The sequence below is a fragment of the Mus caroli genome, chromosome 4 (assembly GCF_900094665.2).
Source record: "Mus caroli chromosome 4, CAROLI_EIJ_v1.1, whole genome shotgun sequence".
Taxonomy (NCBI): domain Eukaryota; kingdom Metazoa; phylum Chordata; class Mammalia; order Rodentia; family Muridae; genus Mus; species Mus caroli.
Window position 1 is genome coordinate 119,440,533 of NC_034573.1, and position 17,648 is coordinate 119,458,180.

The window sequence follows — 17,648 nt, forward strand, 5'->3', positions numbered from 1 at the left end:
GATGGTTGTGAGCCACCATGTGGTTGCTGGGATTTGAACTCTGGACCTTCGAAAGAGCAGTCGGGTGCTCTTACCCACTGAGCCATCTCACCAGCCCTATTTTTGGTTTTTAAGGCTTTTTTTTTTGTTGTTTTTTTTTTAAAGATTATAGCCGGGTGAGACACATAGATATACAGAAATTTTAAAGCGCTTAAAGTGGGCGGGGTGGCGCATGCCTTTGATCCCAGCACTCGGGAGGCAGAGGCAGGCGGATTTCTGAGTTCGAGGCCAGCCTGGTCTACAAAGTAATTCCCGTACAGCCAGAGAAACCCTGTCTCAAGAAACAAAAACAAAAACCAAAAAAGAGATTTATTTATTGTTATGGGTAAGTACACTGTAGCTGTTTTCAGACACCCCAGAAGAGGGCATCATATCTTGTTACAGATTACAGATGGCTGTGAGCCAGCATGTGGTTGCTGGGATTTGAACTCAGGACCTTCAGAAAAGCAGTCATTGCTCTTACCCACTGAGCCATCTCGCCAGCCCCAGTTTTTAAGTTTGTTAAAGATTTATTTTATGTATGAGTATCTTGGCCCTATGTATGTCTGTACACCACAGTGTTTTTTTAGAAGATGTATTCACCTTATGTATGTATATTTATTTTATGTATATGAGTACACTGTCTTCCTGCATACTAGAAGGGCCACCATGTGATTGTTGGGAATTGAACTCAGGACCTCTGGAAGAACAGCTAGGCCACGTCTCTAGCTGAGGAAGCTTGTTAAGAGTACTGCACATGCCAGGCAGTGGTAGAGCATGCCTTTAATCCCAGCACTTGGGAAGCACAGGCAGGCGGATTTCTGAGTTCGAGGCCAGCCTGGTCTACAGAGTGAGTTCCAGTACAGCCAGGGCTACACAGAGAAACCCTGTCTCGAAAAACCAAAATAAATAGATAGATAGATAGATAAATAAATAGTACTGCTCATGTGTGCACAGAGAGGCCAGAGGTCAGGTGCCATCACCAAGCTTTCTTTACCTTAGTATGTATGTATGTATGTATGTATGTATTTTGGTTTTTCGAGCCTGGCTGTCCTGGAATTCACGAGAAGTTTTTACTTTTTAAAGAGAGTCATGGACCTCCTGCCACTGGAGTTAGACAGTTGTGACCTACCATGTGTGAGGTGGGCACTGAAGCGGCTCCTCTAGAAAAGCGGCCTCTGCTCTAACCACTGGGTTATCTGTCTGCCTGACACCCACTTCTTGTTGGTTTTGTTTTAAGCTTATTTATTTATTTATTTATTTAGAGACAGGGTTTCTCTGTGTAGTCCTGGCTGTCCTAGAACTCACTCTGTAGACCAGGCTGGCCTCGAATTCAGAAATCCGCCTGCCTCTGCCTCCCGAGTGCTGAGATTAAAGGCATGCGCCACCCCGCCCAGTTTAAGCTCTTTAAAATTTCTGTATATCTATGTGTCTCTGTGAATGTATGTCACACGTATGCAGGTGTCCAGAAGTCAGATTAGAGTATCAGAGCCCCTCAAGATGGCTTGCGGACAGCCGAACAGTAATGGAGTCCTCTGGAAGACTACTGGGTTACTAGTCAGCCGTCTCTTAGTCCTCCATGCTTCACTGAGGTGCACTACTTAGCCCAGCTCTGTCACCGGGTGATGGGGATCCAGATTCCAGGTCTTATGCTGGCAGTGGGAAGCATGCTCTTGGTTGATCCATCTCCCCACCTTGCATCCTGAGGTCCCATAAAGGTTTACTTGGCAGGGGACTCTGGAGCCTACTGTGATGCCCAAGGTCTGCTGAAAAGGCTTAGGACTCAGGGGTGTGCTCTTGAGCAGCTCTGCTGTCCCACACCCTCCTGCCACACCCTGCTACTGCCCCCCTCAGCGCAGATCTGAAAAGCCATCAGGTCCCCCTACTCATGGATGAGAGCTTCTACACTGGGAGTCAGGACAAACAATCTCTGTGGTTTTAGGAAGCTGAAGTTTGCAGAGGGAGCTGACCCTGGCTGGCGTATCTGGTGCTTCCTGCACGCCAGGCAAGGTAGGCACAGCTGTTCTTTGGTGGACCTGGGACTGAGCTAAACCTAAGCTGCTGCTGTTGCTTCCTCTATAGTAAATCTTCCTATGTAATCCAAGCTGGCCCAGAACTCACTGTATAGCATAGCCGCAGCTGCCCACAAGTCCCAATGGATACTGACGGGCCTACCTTCAGGGACCGGTTGTGCCGCTGCAGCTCCCGGCACAGACTCTCAAGCTTGCTTCGGGCCAGGACAGCCTTGCTGTGTTCCCCTCGAAGATGGTCCTTCTCCTGCACGAGCTGGCTCTGCTTCTTCTGCAGGAGCTTCATCTGCTTCTGCGAGTTCCGATGCTCTTCCAGCTGAGAACAGGAGGTGTAAGTGTCTGCAGGGCACCGTTACACAGCTCTAGAGATTCCTAAGCTAACCACTATTCACGCCCACTCCAGTCACAACAGCTCCAACAAGAGCCTGCTCACATACCAAAAGCACTGGACCTTCTCATGCTCCTCCCAGAAACTGCGCAGGCTAACCAAAGGTTTCTTGGGGAAATAATAATGAATAATGACCAAGACTAATGAAGTCCGCCATCAGATCCCAGCCCCTATCCCAGTTGACTCCACTGGATGAGCCCATGGTCCAGTCAGTCTGTTGGATACCTACATCCTATCAGACAACTAATGTATATGCTACCAATTCAGAGCCTGTCAGCACCACACTCCTTTCTCAAGACACTGCTTTTCCCAACAACTGCTACTCTTTGATTTGGGGGTGGGAGGGAGGTGTTGAAGACGAGGTTTCTTTGTGTAGCCCTCACTATCCTTGAACTCACAGAAATCCTGTTGTGCCTCTCCTCCCGAGAGCTGGGATTAAAGGTGTGTCACCACTACCTGGCTACAACTACTACTTTTTTTTTTTTTAAGTTTTTTCAAGACAGGGTTTCACTGTATAGCCCCAGCTGCCCTGGAACTCACTCTGTAGACCAGGCTGGCCTTGAACTCAGAAATCTGCCTGCCTCTGCCTCCCAAGTGCTGGGATTAAAGGCATGTGCCACCACTGCCCAGCATATTTTACATTTTAATCTTAGGTCTTTAAAGGCTGATGCAGTTCTTATAGCTTAGCAGATCCAAATCAGACTAGCCATATATCAGCTAAGGTGAAGCTGCTGTCCTGAGCAGCAGTGGCCTATCACTCCACGCCAGGACCGTCACCACTTCTTTAAATGCCTATCAGTATTTATGGTTCTCCATCTCTCATCCTACTAGACTTGCAACTACTGAGCCTTCATTCTTTTCTCCTGACTTACCTTCTACCCTGGCTTATCCTTTTATCCCAGTAAAGCCCCTTCCTCTTCTGCTGCACAAGTACCGAAGCAGCCCCGTTTAAAGAAGTCTTCCTTATACCAATCCTTGGAAGACTCCCTTCTGCCCAGAAACAAAGGCCACCACTTTCTCCAACCATACACACCCCTTCTGAGACAACCGCTCATCTCCTCTTTATATCTTCCCACCCCAGATCTTGTTATTAGTCTCGTTTCCCTGGAAACCCAGAAGAAACCAGGGGACTACCAGCACAAGCTCCCACCCATCTTCTGACTGTACTTGTCTTCTTCACTTACAGACAGGTACAGACTGGTGGAGCCTCCCTCCTTGTACATTAGGCCTTAGCCCCCTCCTATATTCAGAATGTTACCCCAGGAGCTCAATTCCTCCTTCCTTGTAGCATCAGCATTCTCCTAGTTAAAGCCTTCCAAAATGGACTTTATCTTTTGTTTTTCTTTCTGGAACTCACTATGTCAATTCACTCTGTAGACCAGACTGGCCTTCAACTCAAAAGATCCACCTGCCTCTGCCTCCCAAGTGCGGGGATCGAAGGTGTATACCTCTCTACTAGGCTCTGTATTTCTTTTAATTTTACTTAATGTTTCTTTGTGGTTTGCCTGCATCTATGTCTACATTATACTTGTGGGCCTGATACTTGCAGAGTCTAGAAGAGGACTTCAGAGTGCTCGGAACTATAGTTAAAGATGGTTGTGAGCTACCATGTGGATGCTTAGAATCAAACCCAGGGCCTCTGGAAGAGCAGTCACTGTTTGTAAACACTGAGCCACCTGACCAGCCCCTCCTCTACTCCTGTTCATTTCCAAGACAAGACCCTGTAGTCCGGGCTGGCCTTGAATTCCTGATCCTCCAGGAATTAATGGACACACCATGCCTTGGTATTTCCCATGATCCAACATGGAGGTCATTACCTCGTCTCAAGATCAGCTCCTAGAGCTAACTTTCACTTCACTCAGGACTGAGAGCTAAGGAGGTAAAGGAACAAGAGCCACCCCAAAGACGGCAAATCAGGAGGCAGAGCATCCTGGGGAGATGCAAGTACGAACACATCAAGATATAACTACACAATATCTGGGACCAATGCCAGAATTCTACTACCTGAAATCATTGGGAAATTTACTAATAAAGTTTCTCTTCTTACTGACTGGAAACTAATTTCTCATTTAACAGATAGCAGTGGGAGAATTAAAAAAAAAAGTTAACAGAAATTAAGCCAATATGTGTTCCTGCACCCTAGCTCCTACCCCAGGTAGCCTGCTGACTTTCCAAAGGGAGGGAGGGTATGAAAGGAGGAAAGGGGAGGGACTGACCAGCTCAGCATACTTCTTGCACAGTGCAGCCAGCTTCTCCTCTGGAGTACTCAGCGTGTTCAGTGTCTGCATCAGGAGAGTGATCTCCTTCCCTGAAAAGCACAGGGGGTAAAGCACACACCCTTCCTGAGGGTTCCCTCTACGCCCAAGCCTACACTTCTGAGTGCTAAGGCGGTTTTCCTGTGACACTAGTACTTCATAAAGAATTGTGGCCAATCCTGCCGCTTCAATGCACATTCCCACTGCAGCCTAAGTGGTATCTGCAGTGTTACTACTAACAAATGCTCATGAAATGAACAGAGCAGTCTCTTTGGTAAGCACTGCCAGGGAGAGGAGAACCTGTTTGAAGACATTATAAACAGGAGAAATGTAAGCCCAGGGCTACTGTCTGATGTCCCTTGAGAAATTAGCCAAACTCCTGTCACGAGACATAGCTACACAGTTATGTTTAAAGATTTATTTAGCCAGACAGTGGTGGCGCATGCCTTTAATCCCAGCACTAGGAAGGCAGAGGCAGGCGGATTTCTGAGTTCGAGGCCAGCATAGTCTACAGAGTGAGTTCCAGGAAAGCCAGGGCTACACAGAGATACCCTGTCTTGAAAAACCAAAAATAAAAAAGATTTATTTTATTTGAGTACACTGTCACTTTTTCCAGACACAGCAGAAGAGGCCATCAGATCCCATTACAGATGGTTGTGAGCCACCATGTGGTTGCTGGGAATTGAACTCAGGACCTCTGGCAGAGCAGTCAGTGCTCTTAGCCATCTCTCCAGCCCCACCCACAGTTATGCTTAAGATGCATCTCTTTCACATGTGACCCCGTGACTTGGGAAAAAAAAGGGCAAGAAATCCGTCTTTAAGACAGATGACAAAATGAGGAAGAAGGACCAGTGACGTGTTGACAGTACTAGAGAGAGATGAGAGAGAGGGTCTTGCTATGTAGTCCAAGTTGCCTTTGAACTCAGCCTTCCTGCCTTTGTCGTTAGAGGCATACACTACCACATTGGTTCCCATTAGATTCTAAGTTCATATTTTCATATTATCCCACCACCCCTGTCAAAGGACTGCCATTACTCTGTTTTTATTCGTTTGAGATAAGGTTTCATTATGCAGCTGGCTGATCCGGCACTCAAGAGATCTACTTGCCCCTGCTTCTCAAGTGCTGTGATTAAAGGTGTACGCCGTCACGCCTGATTGCCCCTACCTCAGCCAGGAAGCCTTACAATTGTCTCCCTTGGGTTCCACTGTACTCAGTCAGCACAGAGCAGGTTCCTGAACTGTCAGTCCTGGAGGCCCATGAGATTGGCATGGAGATGGCAAACCTCACCAGTGAATGACTTTGCTTGGTTTCTATTATTTTGGCTGCCAATTATTCAGCTGGTCAGATGAGAGTGGGGACTAACCAGGTAGGAGTCAATTTTTCCGATCAAGAAGGCCCCTTCTTGATGATTCTGAAGAGGTCTGTGGCTTACCTGGTTCATGCTGATATTTGATATCTCAACCTTGGTGTAGCCTAATTCTATTGCTATAGAAACAGGGAAACTAAGACTCAGGAGTGGAGAATAAACATGCCCAAAGTCAAGCAGCGGCTAAAAGTGGTGCTTACAAGCACTCAGGCCTCCACTTCCCAAGGCCAGGAGTCTTTGCACAAGTAGTGATCTAACAGCTCAATGCTAGGACCCCATCTTTGAGTAAACCCGGGCGGGGGGCAAGGGGGGATGACACACATACTGTCTTGAAAAGCAGATTCTTTTGAGTTCTGACAGAGCAAGTTAGCCCATGAGATGACAGGTGTTAACTCCCTCCCCTCACCAATAGCTCCCCCCTCACCTAGGCCCTTGGCTTTCTTCTTCTCCTGTGACCTCCGATGGTCTCGGTCTCCAACCTCATCACTCGCTCGGATCTCCTCTGTTCCAGGCTCCCCCTTAGAGGTTTCCTTCTCGCCGTTGACAACTGGAATGCCTGGTTCAGGCTCCCCATTCCTGGCTGCATAGGTTCGGGACTTCTCTGTGTCTTCTGGCTCAGTGGGCTCACCCTGTGCTCCCTCCTCAGCTGGGCCTCCCTGATTGTTGTCCACACAGTATGTACTCAGGATGTCTTCCAACTGCCGGCTCAGCTCCTCAGAGACGTCACAGAGGGCCCCAGGCTGAGCTGCTTTAGCTCGAGCCCCTACAGCAGGAAAGATGAAGACATAGGATTAAAGTTCAGTGGTCATACCACTCGCTTGGATCTTCTTTAAGCCCAGATAAACGCACTAGTGTGGGTTAAATGATGTTTTATTTATTTATTCGGTTGAGTTAGGCTCTCTCTAGCTGTCTTGGAACTCAGTATGCAGGCTGATCACAAACTCAGAGATCTGTCTGCCTCTGCCTCCTGAGTTCTGTGGACAAAGGTGAGGGACACTATGCCTGGCCTCAATTTAAAAATTTTTAAACCCTAAGTTTGTTTAGTTATAAAACAAGTATTTCTAACACCCAAACATACTTGTTATAAAAGCCAACTGTGTAAAGCACCCCTGCGTGAGGGGCAGTTGGCATGTGGCAGAAGCTGCACTTCGTGAAGGACAATTACCCACCCCTGACAAGTGTTCTCTGGGAATATGACTTTGCTCACGGGGTGCTTCATTTGACTGTCTTGGTTTAAACCAGTCAGAGCATGCTCCCAAGGTTGCGTCCCAGGGCTAAGAGTGGGAAGGTTCACCTTCTCCCCAGGAAACAAAAGGATCACACAGAATGGGCATTCATTCTGTTTCATTCTATAGTTCCTTCTTCTTGGTTAAACACTGGCCTCAGAAGACAGACCAATACCACAAACTCCTCCCTCTGCCCACTGGAAAAGCAGAGCTGGCACACACCCTCGGTCTTCCCAGGAGCCTGGCTTGTGGAACCTTCGGCTTCCGCCCCAGGAGCTGTCTGTCTGGGTCGTCCATGGGCTCCCTCCGGTCCTGCTTCCCGTTGCCCCGGGCTGCCCTTCGAGTTGGAGTGTTTGGCAGGCCCATTCTTTTTGTCTTGGTTCTTCATTGTGATCTGCAAGGCCAGAAACGGGGCAGATCCTTTAAGGACCCAGTTGCTTTTTTTTTTTTTTTTTTTCTAGACTTCAAAATTCTTCTTCACAACCTAGATAAGAAATCCCCAAATCTGACGCTCGAAGCTTCAAACAGACCAGTCGGCCTTCGCCCGGGATCTCACGGTCCCATGCAAGGTTTCCGAGAAGCTGCCCCTGAGTGAGTGAGGGAAGGAAGAGGCCTCCTTTCTCCCGAATGCCACTTCTCGGCACCACACGGCTCCCTCTCGGCAGCCGGAGCGCGGGATTGGCTCAGAGCCGCAGACTGACGTGGCGGGATGCTCCAGTCCCGATCGGCTCCCCGCCCCACCAGGTCCCACGTGGGACCCCTGCGCGCGCGCGCACAGAAGCCACCCACACCCCACGCGCCCTCTAGACCCAGAGTACGCACGCGCAACACTGGGGCAGGCCGCCGTCCCCCCCGACCTCCCGAATTAGTTGTTCCTCCTCGGCCAACGCGTCCTGGGCCACAGACCCTCTGAAGAGCTCGTCCCACGTACAGCCCATAGACATACTTCACTTACCACGAACGTCCGGCGGCGTCCTCCTCTCCGGCCGAGCACCGGAAACCTAGGTAACTGCTGCCAGCAGGACCGCCCTCTCCTGCCGCAGCCAATCAACAGCAAACGCGGGCGCGGAGCTTGCTGGGAAAAAAGAAGTCAAGGCGGCTTTGGAGGCGGGAGTGGAAAAACTACGAGCCCCTTCATGCCTCGCGGCGCGGCACAACTCGCGAGATGCAACTGAAAAGCGTAGGAGCCAAATACCCTAAGGGTCCGAAATTATGTCATTGGTCTAGAGATTTTTGTCAGCCTCTTTTCTGGTGCTGAAGCTATGATTGGCCCTTAAACTTTGGCATTCTGGTCTTTTTTTTCTTTTTTCTTTTTTTCATACACTCGTTCATTAGTCCTTTATAAACATGTATGACTTTCTAGGATCTCTGAGGACTCGGAAGAGGGATAGAAAGGTAAACTAATTTGTTATGTTGCCTGGCATTCTTTTCCCCTCTATTACAATAGAAGGTTTATAATAATTCAAACGTGTTCTTGCCTCGTATCCAGTAGCTTGATTCTCATAATTACTCGGATTAAGTACAAAATACTCAGTGATCTGTGAAATATACTATAGTACAGAAAAGCCTAGTTAAAGTAAAACAAACTGTTTACTATATGTTTGTTAGAGACAACATTTCGTTATATGTGGCTTTGGCAGGCCTGGAACTCCCTATGTAGATTAAATTGGCTTTGAACTCAAGTCTGTCTTTGCTTCCCCAGGGCTTGAACTAACGGCAAAGGCCACTAGGTAAAGGGTAAATAGTTTAAGGCTCCATCAATATTGTGTGGTTATAGCAGATTCAAAGCTGGAAGCCTGACACCAGCACCCATCTTTTTAAAATATTTCTTTGCCCCCTGAGTCAGGGTTTCTCTGTGTAGCCTAGTGTGTCCTAGAACTTAATCTTTGACTATGCTGGCTTCTAACTCAGAGCTGCCTACCAAAACCGGTTGGAACCATTCTCCACCACCACAGCTGTTCTCTGAGGCAATTTATGCCCCGTCTTCTAACCCCACCAGCTTGGCAATTACTCCCTCAGGAAGGGATTGTAGCTAGGGAGTTTGACTTTAGGCAGGTTGGAAAACTCCCACCCTACCACCCCTGCCCCACTTTCTGCAAAGTATCACGTGTTAATGCTTTAAAAAGATTTTTCTCGTCTTTGTTCTTCATTATGATTTGCAGTGCCAGTGTAGGCTCAGAACATTAAAAAACAAACACAATTGTGATTTCAATTCTTTTGTTGTGTGGAGTTTGTTTTGTTTGATAAGGTCTTGCTTTATAGAGCTGGCTGGCTTGGAACTCTCTATGTAGATCAGGCTGTCCTAGAAACTCACGTGTTGAAATTACTGTTGGCTAAATGCTGCAGCCTCAAGAGGCTAGGGTCAGGCTGTGGGGTAGAGCATGTTGCAAATTGTGCTAAGTGGACTTTGTTTTAGGGTTCTTAAATGATGTCTATTTTTCTGTAATAGGTCTGCCAAACAGACTCCGAGTAGTGTTCTGTCTGTTCACACGTAACTTTGAGAGACAATACTGTATAATAAACTCAGTGACAGAGTACTTACCTGGAGTGATCAAAGCTGACACAAGAAAGCATTAGCACTTGACCAGTTTACGGAGGGAACTGAATCTCAGAAAGGTTTGCATTAAAGGTTCCTGGAAGCCACTGCCCTGATGGCTTCTCAGTTAACACTTGGAAATCTCTGAAGAGGTAGCATCTACATCAGGTCTTTACCAAATTCCATACAAAGAGGAAAGATATTCGGAGCAGTGGTTCTAAACCTTCCCAGTGCTGCAGCCCTTTAATACAGTTCCTCATGTTGTGGTGACCTCCAACCATAGAATTATTTCTCTTGCTACTTTATAATTTTGCTACTGTTTTGAATAAAAAATGTCTGTTTTCTGATGGTCTTAGGCAATACTTATGAACACCCAGGTTACAAAAAACTAGGTTGCATCAGGGCGAGACTGTAATCCCAGCACTGAACAGAGTACAGTAGAGTTCTGTCTCTAACAGGCTCACTGCCTCTGGCCTTCAAATGCCTTTCCATGCATGTTGGCTGTTAGGTCGCTCAGCTCCTTTAAACTGGAGCAGTTCTGCCTCAACCCTGGCTGGAGAAACACACACACACCCTGCTTCAGCATCGCTGTCATTCCCACTGCTAGGTACAAACTCATAACTTCCTCCCTCCACCCCCTTTATGGCAGGGTCTATATAGCTCTGTCTGGGAACTATGTAGACCAGGCAGACCTTGAACTCTAACAGATCTGCCTGCCTCTGCCTAGTGTATGCTGGGATTAAAACCCCACCAACTGCTTGGCAGCTCCCACCTCCTCCACCTCCGCCTTGAGATAGGAACTTATGTAGCCAAAGCTGGTCTTAAACTCACTAGGTGTTTTTGTTTTTTGGGGCAGCCAATAATATTGAGCTCCTGACATTCCTGGCTCTGCCTCCCCCAGCAAGTGCTGGGGTCCTAGGCATGTCTTACCATGTTGGCCAAAACTCAGTCTCACACAGCCAAAGCTTGCTTACTATTTGACAGCAGCACTGATAGGATACTGGCTTCCACATTGTGTAGATGATTGTGTATTTTTCTTTACGGGAGTGGTGGATTTCAAATTCACATAGCAAAAGTTGATGTGAGAATGAATGCCTGTTGGGGACTGGGTGTGCTCCAGCACTTTATGATCGGGAAACCTTAAAGTTTACTACATACAAAGAAATGACTAACCCCCAACAGCTGATACAGCTGTCATTCTACAGACATGCTAATGCCTTGACCAGCAGAGATAACCACTTTGTTTTTCAGATAGGGTTTCATACAGACAGGCTGACCCTGAATTTCTGGACCCCCTCCCTCTACAAGCAGTGTCTGGCTTCTGTGATACCCAGGGTTGGATCCAGGGCGTCAGGCATGCCAATCAAGTACTTTACCATCTATAGCCCAGGTCTCATGTGTACTTCCCAGTCCAGGGTCACTCCAAACCAAAGAAGACAATTTACAACTTTGCAACAGGTTTTTATTTTTGCTTTGTATCTATTACAGTGTTTGAAACCTAAAGAAATACATTTTCTCTTCAAATTTGGACGTGTATATAAATATCATTTGTCTGGACTCAGCACACGCAACGCCATGGTTTCTTGGCCTATTTCTGCTCTGAAATCAAGCTTTGTTTGTCTACCCAGGGGCCCTGAGAACATGAAAAAATAGAGTTTACAGTTCTTAGAAAAATAAAAGCAAATGAATTTGGAAAACAAAACCTGTGAGGATTAAGTCCACCTTTCTAGGGTTCTTACCTGGAAACCCCAAGCTGTCCCTAGGCGATGCTCCATCTGCTGGGTAGCTGAGACCTCATACCCACTTCATTTATATAACAGGTCAAAAAAAACATTTCCCAAAAAAGCCGGCTAACAAAGCCAGCACCCTTGCCCAGCTTCTGAGAGTTCATGGTGTGAGCCCTGACAGTTTCCAGGTAGTCTCAGTCCTCCTTCACAGCTCCCTGCACACGCTACACAGTTCTTTTCTCTAAACAGAAACCTTAACGTCAGAGCCACAGGAGTGCAGGGCGAGTGGGCATCATCAGCTTTGTGTGCTAGTGTGAGCATCAGAAGTCAGGCTGGCCTACAAGCAGGTAGGTAAGCCCAAGCCCTTGAAGACACGGTCACAAGAGCACTCCCCTCTGGTAATAGGGCGCCCTGGTTTGTGGCTGCTTTTCTCACAGCCAGCTTTGGTCCTGCACATAGTTCAGGCTTCAGACAAGATGCTCTCTCAGAAGGAAAACAAGTTTTCACTCAGATTTGTTGGCGTTGACCTTAGCTTCTTCCCTTGCTGTGCATCCTGGGGTGGGACTAGGGGATAGACTGGGAGATTGAGTCAGCTATGAAGGCCTTTGGCCAAAGAGCAGCTAGTATCTATCACATGGATCCTTACAGGGGCAAATTCTCAGTTTGTTGGCTTAACAAAAGAATACAAAAGATAAAACAGAAAAAAAAAATACTGGACGAAACTGGTATAGAATGTGCCAGGAAGCCTGTCTCTTACCACCTCTCAGGGAAGTGCGGCTTGAAGCTGCCACTGCTCAGAATCTATGGTTCAGTGCACCTAGCCTTGCACACTTCCCCAGCCTGCTAGGGAAGCTTGTCACTATCCTGTCTCCTTCCTGGGTCTGCAGGGTCCTGGAGAAGTTCCGTTTTTTTTGCCTTTGAGAAGTTAGAATCTATGCCTGAAAAATACCCAAGAGGATGGATACCAAAATGAGTGAGCCTGGAAGAGAAGAGCTGGGGTCTAGATAAAGAGAGCAGAGGCCTCCAGGGCATGTAGAACTGTGAGCTGCTAGCTTTGCAGGCAGACAGAAACACACTTCCTCCGTGTGGGAAGTGTGTCTTTGTACCGGCTTGGTTTCAGAGAAAGAAACTCCATGCGGAAGCACCGTCTTTTCCTCTCCCTCAGCTATAATCCCACTGCAGCTCTAACCCACGGTTAGTTTCAGAACATAGGCTTCTGGGGATGACTCCCAGGGGCAGCAGGAAGGAGAAGCGGTAGATACAAGGTCCCGGGTAAAGGGGACACCAAAAGGTCTCCCAAACCAGGCTACCAATACTTGCTCCTCGGAAGCACTTGTGTGCACAGACCCAGGTAACAATGGTGCCAAGCAAGCTGGAACTCATACAGTAATACCAAAAGGCTACAACCAACATCCAGGGCCTTAGTCACTGGGGAGGGCTGGAAACTGAAGCCAGTCGGCCAGGAGCAGACTGTGAGGGACACCTAGATAACCAACCTCTTCCATGTGGTACAGGATCTGCTCTGAAGCCAGAGATATTGGAAACGGGCCGAGGAAAGCAGGACATTTGTGTCTCATGCTGAGGATCCGGCTCCAGGGCCAGGTTCCTGTCACTTGAGAGGTTCAGGGGTTCTACTCTTCAGATAAGGACGATGATGGCTTCACAGAGGACTTTTCTTTGAACTAGGAGCAGTTTCAGTCAGGTTAAAAACAAAAGGGCCAGCCCCTTGCCTTCCCGGAAGGCACTCGCCATCGTGGTCCAATGTTGGTTGAACTTTTCAGTATCAACTGCCTGCCCTGAACTACCTTTCTTAGAGGAATCTGAAGCAGCAACTAAAAACTAAAGGAGAGACGGCAGATGGAAAGGCAGAGGCCAGCAGCAAGAACCTCAACTTTAGATCTGCAAATGTGGAGCACAGAGAGATCTGTTGGAACAGGAGTAAGAACAGTGCTGTTCTAGAGAGCAGCTAAGGGTGTGGGGGATCACCACAACAGGGCACTGTGCTGCCACCTCCACAGGTGGTCGGCCTGGCTGACACTGTACCCAGCTCCCAGCTCTCAGAGCTCAGTTTTAGTGTACTGTGTAACCCCTTAAAACAGGTCAGCCTCTGAGGTACTGAACTGTCTTTATTCAAGGAGGAGGGAGGGAGGGAGGGGGAGAGAGAGGGAGGGAAGAGAGGAGAAGGGGGGAGAGAGGTGGGAGGGTGAAAGAGGGAGAAAGGGAAATGCAAGCCAGGTACAAGGATCTTTAGAAGGGAGATGCCAACAGGGTTCATTGTGGGTAACAGTGAGTTAGAGAAAGCAGGATGCTTTTGGCTTGGGAGCAAGGAACAGAGCAGCAGACTACATCAGGCCTTGCTCCCTTCAGGCTGGGAACAATCAGACCCAGCTGATTTACTTCATAAAGGTTCTAGAAGTGGGAGTTGGTCCCAAGTGGTGGCCCAGAATACAGGCAGAGAAAATAAGGACTGAGTTCAGTCCTGTGAGCAGAAACTTGTTTGTCTTTCTGGTCTTCCTCACAGTATCCCACTCGCATCCAGTTTGTCCTCCTAAAACCAATTAAGACTGACCTACTAATACAGACTGTTAAAAACAACAGGGCTTTCTGCCATTCTCTCCATTGGAAGTGAAATATACATGATCCAGCTATGGCAGAAGGAAGAAGAAAGGCCAAAGGCAGGGATTCATGACTATCCCAATACACGACACTAACTCCAACCTCCTCTGCAACTTAGGGGTCATCAGAGCAAGGACTTTCTCCTCAGGAGAAGGAAGGACCACAGCCCCCCATCTCAAGCTCAGGAGAAAACACAGCCACCTCAGAGGTTCATTCAACTCTGAGGTGAATTTTCAAGTAAACAAATGAAGTTGGGTCGCACCATTTAGGAGGTGGGTAGGAAAGAGGGTCAGTAGCTACACAGGAGAAGCCCTGTGCCCCTCCCTTCCACTCCACTGGTATACTTGCTCCAGGAGAGTGAGGGGGGAATCCTCCCAAACTAAAGAGGTCTTAGGCATAGGGTTAGAGGGAGGGAGGGACCTTTGTCTCATGGGGGCCTCCCCATTAGCCTCTATTTCCAGACGATGCTGGTGGCTGGGTTACTAAATCCAGCTTTTTGGGAAGAACAACCTTAATACAAGAAAAATGTGCAAAAGAAAAAATTAAATAATCCAAGCATACAAGATTAATATTGGGTCAGAGCAAGAACACTTTGTTTGGGACTTCTCCCCTCCCCTCCCACCTCCCACCTCTGGAATATTCCATCTGCTCAAGTACCCAAGAGTTACACACGTCAGGGCAGAGGACTGGGATGGATGAAGAAAGATAATTGGGAAGGAAGTCACCACTAAAGAAAATAAAAGAAAAAAATTTTAAAGGTGCAAATTGATTACCTCAGTCCTCCTTTGTCTACCCCTGGGCTCCTGGGTTAAAGACATGTGTGCAGCCAAAATAGTGTAAGGAAGAGAAACCCACACGTCCCCTTCTTGTCTCAAAACCCAATGTGAGCCTCAGATGGTTCTGTCTGTCCAGAGGGCGCTCGCTCCCTCCAGGGAAGGGGATGAACAGGTCGAGAGCACAGTCTCGGGGCAGCAGGTGTGCGGGGCTGCTGGTGGGGTGGCTGCTCTCCTGCCCACCAGAAGGCTGCTCCTCTCTGCTGGCTGCTGGTGCTCCCCGTGCCCCCCCCTCCCCGGAGGCAGACATTATAGCTGGAAGCCCTCCATGGGGGCCTCAGGCTGCTGGAAGATGAACTGCTGTTGCGTCTCATCCACCTGAGGAGCCAGGCTGCTGTCGTCATCCTCTACACCAAAGTAGTGCTCAATGAGATCAAAGGCCTTCTGGTAGATTTCCTGGTTCTCGTGGCTCTGAAGAAACTCAATTTTATCCAAGCCTACGGTGTAAGAAGAAAACAGGTCTGTACCTCTCCTTTCCTGAAGTACAAGTTCCCAAACAAAAGCAGTGGGAACATATCCACCCCTGGCTTGTGTAAAGTGCTTGCCCTGAAAACCTGAGTTCACTCCCCAGGACACAAGGCAAGGAATGGGGCCTGTAACCCTAGCAGGGGGTTGGGGGGAGAGGATATAGTCGGGATAAACCAGCTGGGGTTTGTTTTCTGGTTGGCTTGTTAACCTAGCTTACTGTGAGGAGTGATAGCTCAGGCTGACCTCTGGTCTACACACACATACACAATGTGATTGTCTAGAGGGTCTAGACCAAATTCTGTTGCAAGCTAACTCTGAGCTAATCATGGTGAGCTAATTAACATCTGAGCTAATCATCTGAGATGGGTTGGTCAAGGCAATCAGGGTTTTTTCCAGGAGAGACTGTTGGAATGCAGCTTCTAGCTCCTGGTAGTAGAACCAAATTTTACCCTGTTCCTCCTTGCATACATTTTGAGGTAGGTGGTGCCTATAAGAACAGCACTGACCTATGGCTCCTCAGAGGGAGGAGGAGATGGTGGGACAGGGAAACTCGGTAGTGATAATAACCATTACTTCTATCTACCCAGCTAGTCAGTACGAGTCAGCTACTCCCAAGGGAAAGTCTGAAACCCTGTGCTTGGGCTAGCTTGGCTGCAACAGGAACTCATCACTGGTTTTAGAAGCAGAGACTCAAGGGCTAGTGAGATGACTCAGCAGGTTAAGGTGATTTCTGCCAAATCAGACAACCTGAGTTCAATCCTAGGAACCAACATGGTGAAGGGAGAGAACTGACTTCTTCAGGTTGTCCTCTGACCTTCATTCCACATGTGCCATATCATGTACACTCACACTCATACATGCATATGCACACAAATGAATGGATGAATGTAGTCCCAAGTTTCACAGAACAATTGAATGTGCTCCAACATCTTCCCCATTAACAGACAGGTGAGGTCAGGGAGAGGACCTACCATAGGCTTCCTCGATGAGGCCACAGTAGGGATTGACCCCTGAGCCACTACGCTTGCTTTCTTGCTCTCCAAGCCGAAGAATGTTCTCTAGTCCATTGAGGGCCACTTGCACAATTTTTGAATCCATTACAGTCAGCAAGTCACACAGGGGCTTAATGCAGCCCAGTGATACCAGGTACCTGGGGACCAGAGAGGACATGCGCTCTACATTAATGCAGAACACAAAGTGTACCAGGTGCTTTGACCTGTGCGTCTCCCTCATGCACACCAATTCTCCCAACAAGGCACTCTTCCTGTTAACCACCTAGGCTTTACCTTCTTCACTTTACCCCGTCTCTGCCACTGATCTATTCCCTAATGAACCCAGAGTCCTATTGTCGTCACCTTGGCTACACACATTGAGAAATTCCTCAGGTTCTCATTTCTTCTGAGTACAGCTTCAATGTGGTGCAGACTGTCTGCCATCTGGACCCTTCCTCAGAATATTCCATACTGAGGTTATTAATTTGCGGTTAAATTTCAGATCTTCAGATTTCTGATTCTTGGGCCTTTATATATTGTTCTTTTATCTAAAAAGGCCTACTATATAATGCTATATTTACTCCTCCTCCCTACCCCTGGCACCCTTTTAAACATGATTTCTCTTTGTAGCCCTAGCTTGCCTGGGATTCACTACATAGTTGGCTGACTTTGAATTCAGAGATCTGCCTGTCTCTGCCTCTAGTGTTCCCAGACTTAAGTGGTACACCATCATGTTCATCTTATGTTTTCCCTTTAATGTCTAAGTCAATAGCTCTTCCTTTCTCCCGAGACATCAGTACGTACAGACTTTATTCCCTTTCGTAGGTTATAACAAGGGGAAAGACGCATCCAACTTGCTTGGTTCCTCTTAATGTTCAGATGATGAACCCCAGAATAAAGGGGCATAAATACAAACTGGAGGCTGAGACATGTTCTCAGCCCCTGAGAGGCTAAAGCAAGAGGACCACAAACTCAAAGAGAACTTAGTATACACAGAGAGCCCTAATCTTATCAAAACAAAACACAAACAAAAATCCCCAAGACTTGCCAGGCGTGGTGGCGCACACCTTTAATCCCAGCATTTGGGGGGCAGAGTTAGGTGGATTTCTGAGTTCGAGGCCAGCCTGGTCTACGGAGTGAGTTCCAGGACAGCCAGGGCTATACAGAGAAAAACCAAAAAAGAAAAAGAAAA

The 17,648-nt window shown here is 47.8% G+C and overlaps 2 protein-coding genes across 4 annotated transcripts in view; both read right to left on the minus strand.

Annotated features, from left to right (window-relative positions):
- Txlna (taxilin alpha) overlaps positions 1-8,318 on the minus strand; it is a 15,249-nt gene extending 6,931 nt beyond the window's left edge. The window contains exons 1-5 of one of the 2 annotated variants that reach the window (XM_021160243.1): positions 8,240-8,318; positions 7,507-7,678; positions 6,483-6,821; positions 4,653-4,744; positions 2,194-2,364 (exon numbers count right to left, since the gene is read on the minus strand). In XM_021160243.1, coding sequence (XP_021015902.1) covers positions 2,194-2,364; positions 4,653-4,744; positions 6,483-6,821; positions 7,507-7,672 — 768 coding nt within the window. In that variant the 5' untranslated portion in view covers positions 7,673-7,678; positions 8,240-8,318. Of the gene's footprint in view, positions 1-2,193; positions 2,365-4,652; positions 4,745-6,482; positions 6,822-7,506; positions 7,679-8,106; positions 8,205-8,239 lie in introns of those variants that run through there. The other variant, XM_029475931.1, reaches the window with a different exon arrangement.
- A 2,942-nt stretch (positions 8,319-11,260) lies between these two features.
- Positions 11,261-17,648, minus strand: part of Kpna6 (karyopherin subunit alpha 6) — a 31,733-nt gene continuing 25,345 nt past the window's right edge. For both annotated transcript variants that reach the window (XM_021160246.2, XM_021160244.2), the window contains exons 13-14: positions 16,436-16,614; positions 11,261-15,433 (exon numbers count right to left, since the gene is read on the minus strand). In XM_021160246.2, the coding sequence (XP_021015905.1) occupies positions 15,246-15,433; positions 16,436-16,614 (367 nt within the window). In that variant the 3' untranslated portion in view covers positions 11,261-15,245. The remainder of the gene's footprint in view (positions 15,434-16,435; positions 16,615-17,648) is intronic.